Raw genomic sequence first — 21,081 nt, forward strand, 5'->3', positions numbered from 1 at the left:
AATTTTGTGTACATATACTCTATAAATTTTAAATTAAAAATTATGACTTCCATAGAAATCGTAGTTTATTCTTTATAATCACATCCTAATGATTACACATGTATTACAAGGACTGCATATGTTTGTTCTAGCTAAATTATGTGACCATTCAGTTAATATTTGTGCTTTTCACTTCATTTTAATGTAATTTACACATTACAGTTTTTGTTGGTTACATTTTCATCCTCTTCATTATTAATATAGTACACATCTGGATCTCAAATCTGTGAAAGTAGATGAATGGCTTCAAAGCAGTTTTGGTAATACTAAATTAGTAAGAAAAATATAAAAAACATATATATAGTGAACAAGACAAATGAGAATATAAAATGTATACACTGGCATAAATGTATCTGTAAGTATAATAATTTGTAAAACACTGCAAAAGAAAAGAAAGAGGAAGAAGAAATTTGGAAACTAGCTGATGTGGGCCACAGAATCCATGAAAGTTTCAGTTTTTGAGAAAGCAAGAGTGAGCAGGGAGAATGAAAATAGGAGAAAGCCTGTGTAAGAAGGAGTTAGCTCCTAAGATCCCTTCCCCATCCCATGCAACCACAAAACAACCTCTCTTCTCTCTCTCTCTCTCTCTCTCTCTGTCTCTGTCTCTGTCTCTCTCTTTTTAAGACTTTATTTATTTGAGAGAGAGAGATAGAGTACAGAGGGATAGGGAGAAGCAGACTCCTTGCAGAGCAGGGAGCCTGATGTGGAGCTCGATCCCAGGACCCTGAGATCATGGCCTGAGCCAAAGGCAGACACTTAACCAATTGAGCCAATCGGGCACCCCAAAACCCTCTCTTCTAATTGGATTTGGAAACAAGATTTTTATTTCCTATGGAACTGAACCAGAATGGTTCCAGACTAGAGGATTCCTTGTGCAACAGAGAGTGAGCAATGAGACATCATACTGAGGATTAAATGAGGTTCTACATTATGAATAATGATCCTCAACTTTTTCAGTCAATTTCTAGAATGTTTGCAGCAGATTATCTACTCCTCAATCAGGAAATTGGAGTAGTCTTCTCTAAAGGGTTAATAGCACAAGAGACAAAAACTGGATGGACTTCCAATAATTAGCTTTTTAGATATCCACTCTTAAAAATAAATTGTCATCCAAGGTTCATCAAATATTTTAGTAATGTCTTCAACATGTATGCAGAGACAAAACAAAACAAAACCAAAAACCTTCAGGGATGAGAATCCCAGAGGAAACTGACAATACAAAGAATAAGAGAAAACTTCCATATAAATTATAATTTAAAGAGAGAAAATAAGATTACAGATTAAAAAGATAAGAGAAAATATGGCAATTACAAAACAACAATTAGATGATACCCAAAAAGGGAAGGGAGTCAAAAACAAGAACAAGCTCTTAGCAATTTGTGGTAATATATTTTTAAAAATCTAATAGAAGGATTGGAAGAAAAAGTTGAGGAAATCTCCTAGAAGTAACAAAACATCAAAGGGATGTTCAACATTAAACCTTTCAGAAAAGAGAATAGACAAAATGGAGAAGAAAATATTATCAAAGAAATAAAACAAGGAAATTTTGTAGAACTGAAAATACACATTTCCAGATTAAAAGAACTTACTAAATGCCTAGCAAACTTAATGAAAAAAGACCCACGCTAAGGCATATTATAAATTTTTAGAATATCAAGGAATAAAGAGCTCTAGAGAAAAATAAACATCACGTGAAAAAATAAAAATGAAGTCAAAATAACATCAGACCTAGAAGCACATGGGTGGTTCAGACAGTTAGGATTTCATGATTTCAGCTCAGGTCATGATCTCATGGTTGTGAGATCCAGCCCTGCGTGGAGCTTTGCGCTGAGCACATGGAGCCTGCTTAAGATTCTCTCTTCTCTCCCTCTGCACCTCCCCACTCTGCAACTCTTGCTCTCTCTCTTTCTAAAAAAGAAGAACACCAGACCTCTCATTAACAACACTGGAACTTGGAAAACATTGGAGCAATGACTTTAAAATCTGAATGAAAATTATTTCCTACTTAGAATTCCATACCAAACCCAGTGATCACTCAAACATGAGTGTAGAATAGCAAAATATTCAGACATCTAACACCTTATAACACTGTCTCTCAAGAAACTGCTCAGGGAACCACTGAATAATATGCATCATGAAAAAAAAAATAGAAGAAAAGAGTATCCAGAAAACAGGGGATCCATTATGACATAGAATCAAATAGAGGGATGCCTCAGTGGCTTAGGGGTTGAGCGTCTGCCTTTGGCTCAGGTCGTGATCCCTGGGTCCTGATATGAAGTCCCACATAAGGCTCCCTGTAGGGAACCCGCTTCTCCCTCTGCCTGTGTCTCTGCCTCTCTCTCTCTCTCTCTCTCTTTCTCTCTCTCTCTCTTTCTCTCTGTCTCTCATGAATAAATTAAATCTTTAAAAAAAAGAGAATCAAGTAGAATTCCCTGGATGATGATGAAGAGAAGTATCACAATAATAACCATAGAGCAGATTGAGTGAGGACAATCAGTCCAAATTGGAACAGAAGAATGGAGAATTCCTGGAAAGGAGGGATGTCTCCAAGAAAAATAAATGAACGTGATAGATATACTTAGATATTTGGCCATGATGGTAGGAGGTGGCAGATACCTCACTGCTTTCAATATCCTACACATATTCTTATTCTCACCTGACAGAGAACCTCCAGCTCCTGTGGAAGCTGAATATGACAGACAATTGCACTTCCCTTTTATCTACAGCATGGCTTGAGATCCAATCTTGGCCAATGAGACATTAGGAGAAACTACTCTTTGAATTCTAGGAAAGCCCTCCTTTACCTACATACCAAAAAGAGAGAGAAAAGAAGAGAAAGGAAAGAGAGATGAAGAAATGTTCCCCTTCTTGTCAGGTGTTCATATAATAAGTGATACTTGGAGCTATGGCAGCCATCTTATACCCATGAGGGGGAAAGCCTAAAAAACAAAAATCGACGTGCTGAGATTGGCAGACCAGAAATGTGAAAAGCACCTGAATCCTCAATGATAATGTCACTGTATTAACCAACCCCAGAACTCCCTAGCTACAGACTTCTTTAAGAGTGAGATAATAGAGGTGCCTGGGTAGCTTAGTCGGTTAAACATCTGCCTTCAGATCAGATTGTGATCTCAGGGTCCTGGGATGGAGCCACTACTGCAGCGGGCTCTCTGCTCAGCAGGGAGTCTGCTGCTTCCTCTCCCTCTGTGCTCTCTCAAATAAATAATTAAATACTCTTTTTAAAAAAAAAAACAGTGAGATAATAAACCTCTTTTGTTTAGCCTACTTTTAGTTGGGCATAATGCTTGCAATTGAAAGCATCCTAGGGAGATCCCTTGGTGGCTCAGCAGTTTGGTGCCTGCCTTTGCCCCAGGGCGTGATCCTGGAGACCCGGGATCGAGTCCCACATTGGGCTTCCTACGTGGAGCCTGCTTCTCCCTCTGCCTGTGTCTCTGCCTCTCTGCTTCTCTCTCTGTGTCCCTCATGAATAAATAAATAAAATCTTAAAAAAAAAAAAATCCTAAATTATATAAGAAGGTGTTATCCTTCTGTTAATGTGTTTAAGGAAGAATTAGTGAAATGCACATAGAAAACTAAGTCCTAGGACACCTGGGTGGCTCAGCAGTTAACCATCTGCCTTGGGTTCAGGGCGTGATCCTGGTGTCCCATCGGGCTTCCTGCATGGAGTCTGCTTCTCTCTCTGCCTATGTCTTTGCTTCTCTCTGTGTGTGTCTCTCATGAATAAATAAATAAATAATCTTAAAAAAATAAAAGAAAATAAGAAAACTAAGTCCTCCTCCTCACCCCAAATAAGGCAGTTGCTAGAGAAAGCCTGGGCAAGCTAATACCTGACCCCTGCAAGCTCGACAGGGACATCAGCTAGGCAATGAGTCCTTTCCTGAAGAGGGATCTAAGCAGTGCATCTTCATGTCTGCCACAGAAGATTATTTTGAAATCTATAGGTAAAAACAGAAAGAAGAAATATTTTTTAAATGTTTAAAGTGAGAGTCAGAAATAGGGATAATGCGGAAGAAAATTGTAATACTGTTTTTCCTTTACAAACCATGCATATATTTATTTTAATAGCACATTAAAATCTATATCTAAAAAGTAATTTCACAGGAGCTTTTCCATTTAGTTAACAATTACTTTATTCCAACTAGAAGTTATGACACTATACTGCTGTTTTGTAACAATGACAAAGATATTCCTCAAGTGTCTTATCTTAGCAACATATTCAGTATTCTGAATAGTCAGGCCTAATCACTCATTTCAAGCTGAGGTATCAAGACTATTTTATGTTGAGGATAAGATAACAAGAATTTTAGGAATAGAACTATGGTTAGAGCAGCCTGATTTCTTCCTTTGAGGTAATAATTTTCTTCACTTACCCAAGAAAGAAATTAAAGGTATATTATTGAGAAATATTTCAAAACCAAGTCAGAGGCACCTGGGTGGCTCAGTGTTTGAGCATCTGCCTTTGGCCCAGGTCGTGATTCTGAGATCCTGGGATGAGTCCCGCATCCATCAGGTTCCCTGTTCAGTGGGGAGCCTGCTTCTCCCTCTGCCTGTGTCTCTGCCTCTTTCTGTGTCTCTCATCAATAAATAAAATCTTTTTTTTTTAATAAATAATATCTTAAAAAAAAAAAAAACTATGTCAACATACTGCGATGAATCATCGAAAAGTACTTTCTAGGGATGTCTGGGTGGCTCGGTCTGTTAAGTATCTGCCTTCCGCTCAGGTCATGATCCCAGGGTCCTGGGATCAAGCCTCATATGGACTCTCTGCTCAGCAGGGAGCCTGCTTCTCCCTCTCCCTCTGTCTGCTGCTCTGCCTGCTTGTGTTCTCTCTCCCTCTGTCAATAAGTAAATAAGTAAATAAGTATTTTTAAAGTACCTTCTAGAACAAATGCAGCTAAAATTACAATTGGAAGTCCATGTACCATTATTTCCCAAATTAAAATATTTAAGTATGTCATGCTTGTAAAATTAACATCTGATAGGATGTTGAGTTGAAAATCTCTTATTAATTTTAGGTCTTTACAATTGGGCTGGTAGCCCCAGAAAAACAGGTAGGTAAGTAGATAGATGTCAGATAGATTAAATAGATGAGATGGATAGATAGATAGATAGATAGATAGATAGATAGATAGATAGATAAAAGATCCTAATGTGAGCAAATTCTGGCACTGGTTCAGCTATTGTTACTACCACAATCTCAGACTTAACTTTTCTGTTTCATCTTCCTTAATGTGTTAGTTGTCATCCTTGCGTGGGTGCCTCATGATTGCAAGATAGCTGATTGGCTTCCAAGCATCACACCACTATTCCAAAAGGCCAAATGGCCTTTTCCGCAGGAGGCCTTATGATTTTATACTGAGAGGGAGGCCCTTCTCAGAAAAACATCTCATTAGCCCACTAGATTACCTGCTTACCCTTACACTACTCAATGACCAAGGAAAAGGATATTATCCTGTTTTGTTTAGACCAATTATAATTTACCCCTGGAGCTGCATAGGCATCTACACTTACTGAGATGGAGGGATGTCTGCCCAACACCCAAACAGGTCAGTATTCTGTTTGCAGGGAAGAAGGGGGAAGGATGACTGATGGGTATATAACGGATAAGATGCCTTGTTTGATCCAAATATCCAGAACTGTCCAACAGAACCAACAAACATTTGCTGTTATTCCCAATAACCTATAATTGGTACTTAGAATGTCTAATTTAGTATAAATAAAGAATAAGAAAAATTACCTAACTATAGAATCTGACCTGTAGCTGAAGCAATTTGTTCTTGATCTGGATACAGTCACTTTGGTGAAAGTCTGCATATGATTTCACCCCTCTAACTCATATGAAATATTTTTATTACTTTTTTTAAAGATTTTTATTTATCTATTCATAAGACACACACACACAGAGGCAGAGACATAAGCAGAGGGAGAAGCAGGCTCCTTTCAGGGAGCCCAATGTGGGACTCTATTCCAGGACGTCAGGATCACGACCTGAGCCAAAGGCAGACACTCAACCACTGAACTACCCAGGTGCCCTGAAATATTTTTATTACTTTTTAAGGCTGTGTTTCTTGCTATAATCTATTATTAATTTTTTTAAACTCCTTTTCATTTACCTAAAATTGGTGACCTGTATTAATGGCCATGGGGTTTCTTTTTGGGATGAAGAAAATGTTCTGGAATTAGATAGTGGTGATGGTTGCATAGTTCTGTTAATATACTAAAACCACTGAATCACACACTTTAGAAGGGTGAATTTTTCTGACATATGAATTATATCTTTAAAAAATTGATGGCATGCGTGTGTGCTGAGTTCCCATTAAGAAGAAAATGAGAGATATTACACAAGTCCCTGAACATGGAATTTTCTTTTATTCAGACTCCATTCAAATACCTGATTGCGTACCCCTCTTAGAGACTTAAGTTGGATCAATGCAGAGCAATATCCATCAGGGCACAGCATAATGCCGCTCTGAGCCCACGGAAGTTTATACCAGAATGTGACAAGTGTGGCCACCGGAGACACTCTGGGTCTCAGCAAGCCTGGGTAAGTTGAGCAGCCCTCAGCCCAATATCCGGTATGCCAGACAGAAATGCTTAAAGACCTAGATCCTATTATATGAGGTTGAATTCATTCAATTAAACAGCTTAAGCAGCTCGGATCAGCCGCTGGAACCCTTCTCTGCGGAGTGCTAAAACAATGGCCTAAGGGGCAGCTGAAGTTTGTTTTCTCTTGTGTGAGGCCAGCTGGAGTTGCCTAGCACATGGCCAAGCTGGGGAGGGCCAACACGACATAATTGCATTAAACCTGCCCGTTCTTTCCGGAAAGCATTTCCTGATAGCATCAAGGGGGAAATGAATTAAGGGGGAGCTTTCAAGTCTTAGGATTCCACATCTATTTTCAATCTCCTTTCCCCAACCCCTCAAAATCACTTTTATGAAAAGAGAACCTGATTTTAGACTCCTCTGCTTAAGGCCTGTTTTACTATATTACTCTTAGTCTTTCTTCATCATTATTAAAGTGACTTTCATTATGCATATCATTTGGGGCAGCTGAAAACATACTAGATTATATTTCTATATGGTAGAATCAGGTATCACTAATTCCATTGCACTGAGAATCCTATTCTGTTTTCAAAATCCATATTAAATTTTAATCTTTCTCAAAAAGCCCTCCCAGGTCTTTGTGCCACCAACTCGGGCTGCTGTGTCTCCTTCCCTCCTGCTTTCCTGATACTTTATTTACCTTGATCTCTTTGGTGGCACTTCTTTATTCATTCATCCATTCACTCAAGGAGCATTTATTGAGCTTCCACTGTACATCTGAAGCATACTAGGCACCTTCATTGTTCATTTAATCCTCACTATAACCCTTTCAGGTAGTTAATATTATCTCATTTTACTGAAGGCGTCTAAAGTCAAAGAGCTTAGGCAGCTTGCCGATAGTCAAAGAGCTGGTACGGACAGCGTTTAGCTTCAAATCTAAATCCACTGTCCCTATTCCCAGTCTGCCATGAATCAGCTATTTGTATACTTGTCTAGCTCTGTCACTTAAGAAATATCTATTGGGGCCTACTATGTACTAGGCATCATCCTAAGCACCAAAAGGTACATACTTAAGTCCTGGTCCTGAGAAGACAGATATATTACCAATGATTTATTTGAGTCCGACTGTCAAGTCAGTGTATTCATTCAACAGACATCTGCTGAGCACCTGCAGTATCCTAGGTACACCATACTCTAGGCATGGAGAAATGCCATAGACATGCTTTCTGCCCTTAGGACAGAGTTTAAATAGAGGCACAAGCAGATTGTTCTGGAGCACAGAAGGGGTAGAAGGCTTCATAAGGAAGATGCAGTTGAGTTGTGCCATAAAGGATAATTTTTAAAATAATTTTAGTTACCTAAAATTATCCTAAAGATGGGGGGTGCATCTTAAAGGGAGTCCTCATGAGATAGGACATGGAGGGCAATATCGGGTAATTGTAGTACCATGCAGCTGGAATATAGGGTGTGAGGCAGAAAGTAGAGAAAGATAAGATCAGAAAGGGTGCCTCAAATGCTATGCAGAGGAGCTTAGACTTGATCTTATGAAAATGGAAAGAACCACTGGAGATTTCTGAGCAGAGGGGCTTATTTATCTTTGTGTTCCATGGCATGTGGCACACTGCCTTGTCCGTGGTAGCAGTTTTTAGCATTTGTCACTTTCCTGGCACCAGAGAAGACTTTGGCCCCCAACCTGATGCCATGCTCTGTTTACAGAGGAAAAATAATGCCCATGCTCTTGCGTATAGCAGTTTTCTTGCCAGCCTCTCTGCCAAGTCATCCCAGGTCTGAGAGCAATCTTTCTCTTTTATCCAAAGCCAAATTGCTGCCTCCATGTTGTTGTTACTGCTACAGACTCTGCTAATTTCTCCTTGGTGAACAGAAGCTAGTCCAGTGGAAGAAGCTCTAGACTGGGAGATTTAAGGAACCAGTGTCCTAATTCCTGCTTTACAAGTACCTAAAGTGTAATTTTGGCCTATCTTCCATCTATAAATGGAAGGGGATGTGGATAGATGATCTCCACATTCCCTTCCAGACGTTAAGAATCTCTGATTTTAGGGATGCCTGAGTGGCTTAGTTGTTAAGCACCTGATTCTTGGTTTCTGCTCAGATTGTGATCTCAGGGTCATGAGATTGAGCCTTGCATCAGGCTCTGCACGCCGTGGAGAATCTGCTTGAGATTCTCTCTCCTTATCCCTCTGCCTCCCCCTCTGCCTCCTGCTCTGCCTCCTGCTCTGCCCCTCCTGCTCATGCTCTCTCTGTCTCTCTCTCTCAAATAAATAAGTAAATCTTAGAAAACATTTTTTAAAGGAAAAAGAATCTCTGATTTTAAATGCAGGGTCAACATGCCTTCAGCCAGGCCAGATGATAACTATATCTACAAAGTTCTGCTTTACCATGTGGCAGAATAATTTTCTGTGGTTATAATATGTTTTATTCTCCTGTACTTTGCCTCATATCTCCATCCTCCAACAACTCTTTGCCTATTCTAGAAACGTTGCTAGGATGTTTGCACCTATGCCTCTGGAAAGTTTTGTGTTGCTAAGCCAAAAGCAAAAGTTGCTAAAGAAAACCCTCTCTGCCAGTCTTCTTTGAAAGTCTAAATGCACTAGGCTATTTGTCCTAAATAGGGTCCAGTGAGAAAGGAGCACTTTTCAGGAACAGAGGCAAGAATGGCAAGATTGAGAACTTCTTTCTTAGGATGACCATAACATTGATTTTCCTAGGGAGAACATTTTTGAGAATGAAAGGTAACATTACTCATAAATAATTATATTGGCAGCACAGCATAAACCCAGATGGTCCTAGGCAGACTGTATGGTGTTGTCACCCTATACCAGCATTAAATCCAAGAAGAATCATGGCATCATGACTCACTGTCCTACAGACATCACTAATCAATCCTTATGTTCTTTCCACCAAGTCCAGATGAGCTTAGAAATTTCTCAACATATTACTCCTGACACTACTAATCCATCAGTTTTGGCCCTGGAGTTGAAATCTTTTTATTACACCTAACCTTGTAATAAAAACAGACATAGTGGAAATCATGATCCTCTGCCCAGATCCCCTCTGGAACCTGATAAACCCATCCCCCAGCCACTGATGCCACTGTCTGCTAATAGCCGAAAGCTGGTGCTCTCACCAAGCATTGACCACAGCTGAGGGAAACTGCCTTGCCCAAGGTCCTATCCTTCTCCAAGTGCACCAGAGACCAATGACTAGCTGATGCAGGGTAACAAAAGAGAGACCCGGGTCCCTGCCCTGCAACCTTGCTTCAGTTTGAGTCAAGGGTAAAAGACCATCCCCAGGGCAGCCAGGGTGGTGCAGCGGTTTAGCGCCGCCTGCAGCCTGGGGTGTGATCCTGGAGTCCGAGGATCGAGTCCCCCATCAGGCTCCCTGCATGGAGCCTGCTTCTCCCTCTGCCTGTGTCTCTGCCTCTCTCTGGACTCGATCCAGGGTCTCCAGGATCACGCCCTGGGCCGAAGACGCCGCCAAACCGCTGCGCCATCGGGGCTGCCCATCTCTCTTGTATCTCTCTGAATAAATTAATAAATAAATAAATCTTAAAAAAAAAAAAAAAAAAAAAAAGACCATCTCAGATCCAGAGCTTTCCACACAATCAGCTGAGGCTGATCAGCTCGTCTTTCTGCCGAATCTTGACTTCCTCTCTTCCCGAGAGATGTATCTCCTGAGAGTCTCCCTCAATCAACCTTCTGCACACAACTCCATTCCAAGGTCTGTTTCTAGTGATTCCCATCTGAGAAATCAGACTATCTCTGGCTGTTAGCAAGAAGTAAGCCCCAGGGACGCCTGGGTGGCTCAGCAGTTGAGCACCTGCCCCTGGCTCAGGGCGCGATCCTCCGTCTCAGGATAGAGCCCCACCCACATCAGGCTCCCCACTTGGAGCCTGCTTCTCCCTCTGCCTACATCTCTGCCTTTTTCTCTCTGTGTCTTTCATTAATAAATAAATAAAATCTTAAAAAAAAAAAAAAAAAGAAGCAAGCCCCAAAGTTAACTTCCTAATTTGTATCTTAGTAAAATGGATCAATTAGCATTTATTTCTTGTTCCCATATTTAATTGACCTTTATTTAAAAGCTACCCTTGAAAATACATGCCCCTTCACTCTTTGCAATCAGAAAAGTGCAAGTCCTCTCCTTCTCTGGTCTCTAGTGAAGGAGACAGGGTTGCTATGTGTTTCCATTACAGTGAAGTAGAACAACACTTTTATGGAGAGAGGAGGCCTAGGGTTTAGTACTGGCTTTACCAATGACTCACTATGATGTGGGAAAATCATTTCCTCACTCTAGGTGGGTCTAAATCTACTTGTCTATAAAATAAAAAGCTTATCAGAAAAGTTATAAAAAACTTAGAAATGAAGCCAAAAAGTGAGTCGTGCCTTCTTTCAATGTTATGTAGGCACAAAGACCATCCAGAGATTGTCTAGAGTAATTATTTAATTTTTCTCACCATTTGCTATTAGTTGAAGATCCCAGATTTAATAAAACTTCTTATTACCTGGTAGAAGTTTGCATAGTAGATATGCAAATAATTTCTATTCGTGGAACCACAAAGATTTATAGCTCAATTTTTGTGTAACTCAGTAAACTTACCCTAATATTGCAATAGTATTTACCTGGCTTTTTAAATGTTCTTTGAATCAGTCATAACATCTTAATGGTTTCTCTGCCAATCCATGAGTTAAATAGACTCTTTTTCATGTGGTTCATTTATATTTGCCCAAAAGGCATGATTTTACCTTTTTAAAACTATACTTCATCAGGCTTGATCTACTCCATCTTGCTGAAAGAAAACCAATTTACATGGGGCATCTGAGTGGCTCAGTGGGTTAAGCATCTGACTCTTGATCTCAGCTCAGGTCTCAACCTCAGGGTTGTGGGAATAAACCCTGCACTGATATATAAAATATATATATAAAAAAAACAAACATAAACAATCCACAAACCCATTTTGAAATTAGGGGATCTTATAGTATCTATACAAAGACATCCATGACTCCTTTCTATAGAAATCATCTGGACTGTGTTACCCTTAGGAGAGTAGTCAGCAATACCAGAGTATCCTGAACCACCATCCTTGACTACTGTGTGGCTGGGATGGAGGGCAGCACAGCCAAGACTTAGTGAGAAGGGACTTTCCCAAGGTTTCCAGGTCTGAAAGGTATACAAGCTACATATCATCAGAGCTAGGATTTAAACCCAGGCCTAACACTATAGAATGCCCCAACTCCCACTCCTCATGTCATGCATGGCTCATCTGCCTATAATCCCAATGTATATCACATATGCCTGGCACCTAGAAGGAAATCAATGTATATCCCAAGCAATTAAAAATTTTTAACTATTCCTAGTACCAGGATGCCTGGGTGGCTCAGTGGTTGAGCGTCTGCCTTTGGCCCAGGACGTGATCCTGGAGACCTAGGATCGAGTCCCACATCGGGCTCCCTGCATGGAGCCTGCTTCTCCTTCTGCCTGTGTCTCTGCCACTGTGTGTGTGTGTGTCTCTCATGAATAAATAAATAAAATCTTAAACAAAAAAAAAAACTATTCCTAGTACCTAGAATTTGGCTATTTCCAAAGAACCAAATCTATTGATGAGCCTCACTTCAGAGCACTAGAAAGGACAGACACTCAGGAGCCAGACAGGCCTACGTTCCATCTCCTCATTGATGGTTAGTGGCTAATTAGCAGTGTAACCTTGAACCAGAAATGAAATCCCGTGAGCCTTAGTTTCCTCCTCTGCTACATGTAAATAATCCTCATGAGCTTCTTATGAGGATTAAAGTAAAAAAAAAAAAGAATGTGAAAGTTCTTAGCACAAGACCTAGCCCAAAGGTGCCCCCACCCACAATGGTCTTTTGGCCTTTCCTTCCCCTCTCAGTAGACCCTGGAAGGCTTTGAGGCCTCAGCTCTGCTCCTGCTTCTACCAGCCCCCACTCCAGGCACACAGTGATCAAGGGATGGGAAAATCCCTCTGTTCAAACAGGTGTCACTGTTCTAAACCTACAGTCTCATTTCCTGATCGTGTCTTAATCTGCTCGTCGGTGGTGAAAGTTGATTTCTTGCACATTCTTATATCAGTGGGAATTTCTGCCCTTGGCTGACAGGCATTATGGGCTGGCTTTGACATACAGCCCTACAGGGCCTGAACAGCCCCTATTCTTTCCCAGTCCTGAAAGGGAGCTTTGTGCCAAGGATTCATTAAACTGCACTGCACAGCCCCTTCATAAATGGGGCTCAATAATGAACAGTCGATTTAACTGGAAAAGCTGCTGGAGCTGTTAAATTAAAGGGAAATAAAGTGCATTTTAGACTCAGTCTGCCAGAAGAAATGGTGACCTAAAAGGAAAATCTTCATTTTTATTGAATTGAAGTTTTTAAAAAGTTTAAAATGTCCAGGAAGCTTCCTTGTGATAGGCAATGAGACATAAAAGCTCAGAATGTAGGCTTGAGATAGTGGTGCTTTTCATTCACCATCCCACAGTTAGTCTTGGGCTCTTAAATGGTGCAAAGGAATGATCTCATTTTGAGAAGGAAATATGGGGAGACTCTGCAATATGCCTCAAGAAGTGTTGTTTGTTTGTTTGTTTAAAATTTTAAAAGTATTTTTAGACTAGGACTTCTCATTCATTCTTTGCACATTCTAAGGACCAAGAACCCATTCTTTTCAGTTTTTCTGTTCTTTTTCAGAGATGAGAAATTTCTCTGGGAGAAATCCAGTCGTTTCTGCTGAGAGTTATATATTTGATTTAAGTATTGTGCTCTGACATCTGACTCAGTAGTCTCTCTTTTAGGTCTGAGATTTTTAGACTTTGGAGTCTAAGGGCTCCAAAGAACTTTCTCTTCAACTTCTTTTTCTGAGTTATATAACTTCCTGGCATGGTGAGAGAGAAAATCTACTAACATATGCTGGAATGTTTTAGTTTCCCATAACTCTCAGGTGCAAGAAGCAAAAGCCACTGTGCTTTGGCAGATAGAATAACCACATAGTGATCTTTTTTCCACTAAGCTGCCGTGAGCTGGGACTTCTTCACATGCTTCCTATCCTTCGTGTTTTCAAATCTTTATATAGAATCTGCTCCTGGGTATGTTATAGGCTTTACTACCCTAGTCAAGGCCTTTTCTGGTTTTCATCATTAGTATCATTTGACCATCAAAAACAAGAGTCACTCATCACAGGGAATTTAAAGAGAAATCTGAAAGGCAATGTGAAATAAATAAAGGCCCACTTCCACCCTTATTGTTCAGGGTCACTGGAATCCAAACACAGATTTTCAGTTTCAAAGCTGTATAGAAAAGGCAAAACTTCCTTTTTAAGAAGTTATATGCTCTCTTTCTGAAACCTACTCTTTCATTTGAATTCTAAGCCATCGATTTAATTTTTTTAGGATTCCACATTAAGCAATTCAAAGCCATCTTGAGAATATCCTGAAGTTGAAAAAAAGTAAATCTGTGCATATATTCATTTTAAATAGTAACTGTGGTGACTCAGTAAATAGTATTGTTTTACTCTTCGTTCATCTACCAGTAATGAGTCACAGTCAACTAATATAAATCATGGGCTCTCCACACCATGAAATTCTAGCTTCATAATAAAACTGCTGCCTATTTTAACAAATTCTAGGATGGACCTTGTCTATTGTGAGCCCTGATGGTTATTAGAGTCTACAACTGCAGCAGAATAAACGAAGTTTCATTCACCTTCCATTAAAGATTGCCAGACACCAAAATGGCTATGCCATTCTGTGTGGATTGTGTGACCCGATTACATTTTGACATTAAGCAATGGAGCAAATATTCATTAGAAAACACATATTATACCAGTCCAACTTTTTTTACATGTGGCATCAGAAATTCAAACACACTCTCCCAGTCATAACTTATTCCTATATAAGTAATTGTTAAACTATTCAAAAGATATTTAGCTTAAAAATAGACATAAGGGAATTTTCTGAATCTGCACAGATTTGACTACAGACACACTACAAGTGAAGGAGAATGTTGATATGTTACAGCTTATCAAAAGGAAAATGACGGGAAAGAAATGGTGGTCAAAATCAAAGCACAGGAGCAAGTATACTTCTATAGGATTCAGAACATTTATTAATTCTTCTATTCATTTTAATAAATTTAATTTATTAAATTTAATAAAATTTAATTTATTAATTTAATAAAATCTTATGTGCCTTTCTTTCCTATGTGCATCATTTTCCTAAGGAAAGAAAAGAAGTTATCCTCAGTGCCTAACAGAAAGTATGATAGGTAGAGGTTTAGTAACTATTTGACAAGGGAATAAAAGAAAGAGAAGAAGGGAAAGGAAGATAAGGAAAGAGAAAAGAGGGAATGTGAGACAAGGAAAGGAGGATGTTAGACCAGGGAAAATTAGAAACAACATGATAGCTTTCTTCACATACTTAAGATATATTATTTGAGAAAAAGATTCGATTTATTGTCCTAGAAACCAAACAATTTCACCAAGAGCTACAAATAAAAAGCTAAGAGATTTCTGGGTCCTAGCTGTAAGGAGATGCTACCCCATTCAAACAAGTAAAAAGCTGAAAAAGCTGAAAAAATCAACAACTCTTTTTAGATCTATAAGAGAAATAAGGTCACAGAGCAGACTACTACCCCCCAAAATTGGAAAGACAGGCAAATACAGAAAATCACACAGGAGAAGAAACATATAGAGGACCAGTGCTTGGGTAAAAAAACAAAAAACAAAACAAAACAAAACAAAAACCCCTGAATTATAGTTGTAAAACACTGGGGGTTCAGTGTAGAAAATCCTGAGAGATAAAATTTGGGGGGACCCTGTCATCATGGCATTCCCCCAAATTTTGTAAGTTTCAGCTCCTGGAGCTCTAACAGTTCTCACAGTAAATAATGGAGGAAAAAAAATAATCTTGTGCTTCCTGCAGGGGTAGGAGAAAAGAAACCATCTTGAAATATGCCAGACCATTCTATTCTGAACAAGGTTTGCCCTCAGGACAAACTAACCAGAGCCTGAACTACCTGGAGAAAGGGAAATACCCAACTCCAGCTCATACTAGCCATCCTGTCCCACCTGAGAGGAGGGGGAAAAACCTGAAAAGCACTTGTGAAGTGCATGGTCCACAAAAAAGCTGAGCCCTAATCATCCATCTACTGAAGTCCTATTTAGTTCATTTTACCCAGTACATAATGTTCAACTATCAAGAGAAATTACAAGGCATACCAAAAGGCAAAAACATAGTTTGAAGAGACAGAGTAAGCATCAGAAATATACACACACGTATATATATAGCAGGGATATTGGAATTATTAGACCAGGAATTTAACTATGATTAATATGCTAATAGATCTAACAAATAAAGTAGACTGCATGCAAAAACAGATGGATGATGTAAGCCAAGAGATGGAAATTCTAAGAACCAGAAAAAAAAATGCTAGAGATCCAGAAATAAAGCATGCTTTTGATGGGCTTATTAGTAGACTGGGCAGGTCAGGGGAAGAATCTCTAAGCTTGAGAATATCTCACTAGAAACAACCAAAACTAAGAGACAAAGAGAAAAAAGACTGGGGAAAAAACCAGAACAGAATATCTAAGAACTATGGGACAATTACCAAAGGTATAACATACGTATGGAAAATACCAGAAGGAGAAGAAAAAGGAACAGAAGAAATGTTTGAAACAATATTGACTGAAAATTTCTCCCAAAGTAATGTTAGACACTAAATCATAGATCCAGGAAGATCAGAGAACAGCAAGCAGGATAAATGCCAAAACAAACAAACTAAAAACTCACTACAGGATATCATTTTCAAACTACAGAAAATCAAAGATAAAGAAAAAACCTCATAAGAAGACAGAGAGGGGTAAAGAAGACCTTACTCATAGCGGAGCAAAGATAAAAGTACATCCAACTTCTCACAAACCATACTAGTAAAAAGATGGTAGAGGGAAATATTTAAAGTGTTTAAGAATAAAACACCAATCTAAAATTCCATGCCCTATAAACTTATCCTTCAAGTAAGGGAGAAATAAAGACTTCTCCATACAAACATTGAGGAAATTTGTTGCCAGTAGACCTACCCTGCAAAAAATGTTAAAAGAAGTTTTTTAGAAAAAAGAAAATAACATAGATCAGAAACTTGGATCTGCATAAAGGAAGAGCATAGGAGAAGAAATAAGTAAAGGCAAAAAAGAAAAATGTTTATTTTTCTTTTCATTTAAAAATGTTTATTTTTCTGATTCTTAACTGATCCAAGGAACAAGTTTGTTCAAAATAACAACAGCAATAATGTATTTGATTATGTATGCTATGTTTATGTATATAAGTATGTATGAGCATGCATATATATATACACACAAAAATATATAAATACATATATATGCTTATGTATAAATGAAGTGAATGACAGCAATGATAAAAGAGACAGGAAGGAGAAGTTAGGATTAGTTTGATTATAAGGCATTTCACTTATGCATAAAGCAGTATTTTGTTTTATTTTGTTTGTTTTTTGTTTTTTTAAATTTTTTAAAGATTTTATTTATCCATTAATGAGAGACACAGAGAGAGGCAGGTTCCCCATGGGAAGCCAGACATGGGACTCGATCCTAGGACCTCGGGATCATGCCCTGAGCCAAAGGCAGATGCCCAACCACTGAGACACCCAGGTGCCCCAGTATATTGTTATTTGAAAGCAGACTTGAATTAGTTATAATTGTGTATTGCAAACTCTAGAGCAACCACTAAAAAGAGTTAAAAAAATTATAACTGATGAGCTAAGAAAAGAGAGAAAATGGAATCATATGAAATAGTTAAAACCACAAAAAGGCAGAAAAGGAATGGGCCACACACACACAAAAAAAGGAACAAAGACTAAGAGCAACAAATAGTAAACAGCAATAAATATGGTGGTAGATAAACCAACTGTATCAATAATCACTTTGAATGACAATGGTCTAAATGCATCAGTTTAAAGACAGAGGTTTTCAGAATGGATTAAAAAACAAGACCCAACTATGTTATGTCTACAGGAAGCCCACTTTAAATATAAAGCACATATAGATTAAAAATAAGTGAATGAGGCTTTTTCATGAAGATGGCACTTAAGGTGAAGAAGGAAGCCCCTGCCTCTCCCAAAGCTGAAGCCAAAGCAAAGATTTTGAAGCCCAAGAAAGTGATGCTTAAAGGCATACACAGTCACAAGAAGAAAAAGAAGAAGAAGAAGAAGAAGAAGAAGAAGAAGAAGAAGAAGAAGAAGAAGAAGAAGAAGAAGGAGAAGAAGCTCTGCATGTCACCTACATTCTGATGGCACAAGATACTGTCTCCAAAGGCGGCCCAAATACCCTTAGAAGACCATCCTTAGGAGAAACAAGCTTGATCACTATCCATCATCAAGTTCCCCCTGACTATCCAGTCAGCCATGAAGAAAATAGAAGACAACCACACACTTGTGTTCATTTTGGATGTCAAGGCCAACAAGCACCAGATTAAACAGGTTGTGAAGACGCTTTATGAGAGTGACGTGGCCAAGGTCAACACTTTGATCAGGCTCAATGGAGGGAAGAAGGAATATGTTCAACTGGCTCCCGATTATGATGCTTTGGATGGTGCCAACCAAACTGTGATCATCGAAACTGGTTAAATCTAAATATAAATTCTTTCATTGGGATCCCTGGGTGGCGCAGCGGTTTGGCGCCTGCCTTTGGCCCAGGGCGCGATCCTGGAGACCCGGGATCGAATCCCACGTCGGGCTCCCGGTGCATGGAGCCTGCTTCTCCCTCCGCCTGTGCCTCTGCCTCTCTCTCTCTCTCTCTGTGACTATCATAAAAAAAAAAAAAAAAAAAAAAAAAATTCTTTCATCATAAGAAAAAGTGAATGGACAGAGAAACATATATCATGTTAACACTAATTTTAAAAAAAACAATGGAATTAGCTATATAATTTCACATAGAGCAGACTGACAGGAAAATTATGAGAGATAAACAGGGATATTATATTATGATAAAGAGGTCAATACTCCAAGAATGCATAACAGTCCTTAAACATATGCACCTAACAACAGAGTGTCAAAATACACGAAGCAAAAAGTGATGGAACTGCAAGGAGAGTGGAACAATTCTTTACTAAGTTTGAGACTTCAATACCCCAGATCCAGTAGGCAGAAAACCAGTAAAGACATAGTTAAACTCAACACCATCAATCAGTTGAATATAACAGACATCTATAGACTACTTTATCCAACAACAGCAGAATGTGCATTCTTCTCAAGACAGCTTGCTTCTTGACAGGAAAAGGGACGAAAGAAGATGGAAGCAGGAGGAAAAGGGGAGTAGAACAGTAGAGATTAAGGTAAAGGAATTATGGTCATTAAAAGGTTTGAGGCCTGTTTGCCAGAATTCAGAGGTGGAAAGTGTTCTTCCTAGGCATTTGCCTTCCATTTAATCTGTGACCTTTACATCAATGATCTTTAAATGAGAATGTATATACATCTGAGGATATTAAAAAGACACTTTAAAATACTTGGATGAGATAGTGGTAACAAAATGAGTGTCCATACCCTCAAATTTCATATGTACTCTTCCTTAAAAGTGATTGGGAGGGGAAAAAGTGATTGGAGAGGCTTATTTCCCATCTTGTTTCTCACAACTGTCTTTATTTTAAAAATAAAAGGGAAAGTCACAGACATTCCTTCCTCTCCCATTCCTTTTTTTTCTTTTCCTTTCTTGCCCTACCTTTCTCTTCCTGAATAATTAGTCCTAAAGCATGTGGGAAAGGCAAAACAGAGGAAACATCTGTGCTGGCTGTGGGAGGGTGAGGTGTAGAAGAACTGAAATGGTCCACTGTAAGGTGTCAGAGCCCAAGCAGTGAAGAGATATTATGTGTCAGCCTGATGTGTGGAAGGAGTCCATGGAAGGGAGCTCCCTGTTGAGTGTCAGAGCCAGAGCAAGTGAGGAATGGGGTATGACATCTCAGAGCCCAAACCAGGGAACAAGGCATCCATGTGGAGGAAAGGCTTAGCACAGAATATTGGAGAGGGTTGAGGAGGGCATTCTTATACGGCAAGGGGCAAAGACAGAGATGAGAAATTGGTTTTCTATAGGGGGATTGAGCAAAAATTAAATATATTAAAGATCAAGGGCCAGGATTCTCACTTTCAGAGAAGAGAGTTATAAATATTCAAAGGGCAGAGGGGAAATGTAAAATAAGCCCTATGGTATTGGATTAGAACTAGAGGCTTTGTTGGGAACTTATGGATTTCAATATACATAGATAAATGTAGAAATAAATGTAGATATAAATGTGTGTTCCTAGTCCTGTCTATGGGCAGGACCTGGGAGCAGCAACAGTCCAATAGCAATAGACATACTTTCACTCAGACCTTGACTCCTTGGACAAATAGCTGATTCTAGTACTGAGGAGGCAAAGTACAAGATGAGCCAGGAGTATTTCTTTGTGCCAGTAAGGAAATGCTCAAAGAATAATGGAGATCTGTCAAAAGGACTCAGAAGCCAGCTTGAAGGGGTTCCCACTGACCAAATAGAAAACAATTTTAACATCATAGGGTAAATAATGATCATGATGGATTATAAACCATTGAATAAAACTGAAAACCATGAGTCCAAACAGATAGATAAATGAATAAATTAAAAGTTTGGTAAGAAACTGAACGTTTACATAGCTTTAAGATATCTCCCCACAAAATATGTATTATATATATAAAGTAGAAAAGATTGACTTTATTTAGTAAAAAAAAAAACCCTGGAAATTACCACATTAGTCAAATGATTAAACTAAACATAAGCAGTAATGGGACAAATTGAAATCACACACCACTGAGATAGAACATATCAAGAAGAATACAGAGTTATTTCTGAGATACTCCTGCCTAAAATACATAATCTGAATCTAATGTGAGAAAATATCAACCAAAACAGTGTATGTTCTCATTCATTTGGGGAATATAAATAATAGTGAAATGGAATATAAAGGAAGGGAAAAGAAATGTTGGGAAATATCAGGAAGGGAGACAGAACATAAAGACTCCTACCTCTGGGAAACGAACTAGGGGTGGTGGAAGGGGAGGAGGGCGGGTGTTGGAGGGGAATGGGTGACGGACACTGAGGCGGACACTTGACGGGATGAGCACTGGGTGTTTTTCTGTATGTTGGTAAATTGAACACCAATAAAAATTAATTAAAAAAAAAAAAAGGAAAATATCAACCAAACCCAAGGTAACGGGTTAAAGCTGTCACTGCCATGGAGTGTGAGTATTAAAGTACAGTGAGGGAAAAGAGAAAACTGATCTGCTATGGACAACTGTTCTTCCTTTTTCTGATTCAATACTGGGTTCCAGACAGAACAGATTAGATTCTCTGAGAAGGTTCTCCGAGTAGCAATGCTGTTGTTACATGGAATGGAGCACTTTTGTCCTAGATCTGAGACTCGGACATAGCTGGAATTTTCTGTC

At 39.0% G+C, this 21,081-nt stretch overlaps 1 protein-coding gene across 5 annotated transcripts in view; it reads right to left on the reverse strand.

Annotated features, from left to right (window-relative positions):
- Positions 1-21,081, reverse strand: part of PRCP (prolylcarboxypeptidase) — a 138,652-nt gene that overhangs the window by 2,115 nt on the left and 115,456 nt on the right. For 2 of the 5 annotated variants that reach the window (XR_011995148.1, XR_011995150.1), the window contains one exon: positions 3,888-3,995. The exons of 1 other annotated variant lie outside the window; for it this stretch is intronic. Coding sequence is in view for 1 of the 4 variants with exons in the window: in XM_072726030.1 (XP_072582131.1) it covers positions 3,965-3,995 (31 nt within the window). In the remaining 3 variants the exon portion in view is untranslated. Of the gene's footprint in view, positions 1-155; positions 4,652-21,081 lie in introns of those variants that run through there. 2 more of the 5 variants (XR_011995149.1, XM_072726030.1) reach the window with 2 other exon arrangements.

The sequence above is a fragment of the Vulpes vulpes genome, chromosome 11 (assembly GCF_048418805.1).
Source record: "Vulpes vulpes isolate BD-2025 chromosome 11, VulVul3, whole genome shotgun sequence".
Lineage (NCBI taxonomy): Eukaryota > Metazoa > Chordata > Mammalia > Carnivora > Canidae > Vulpes > Vulpes vulpes.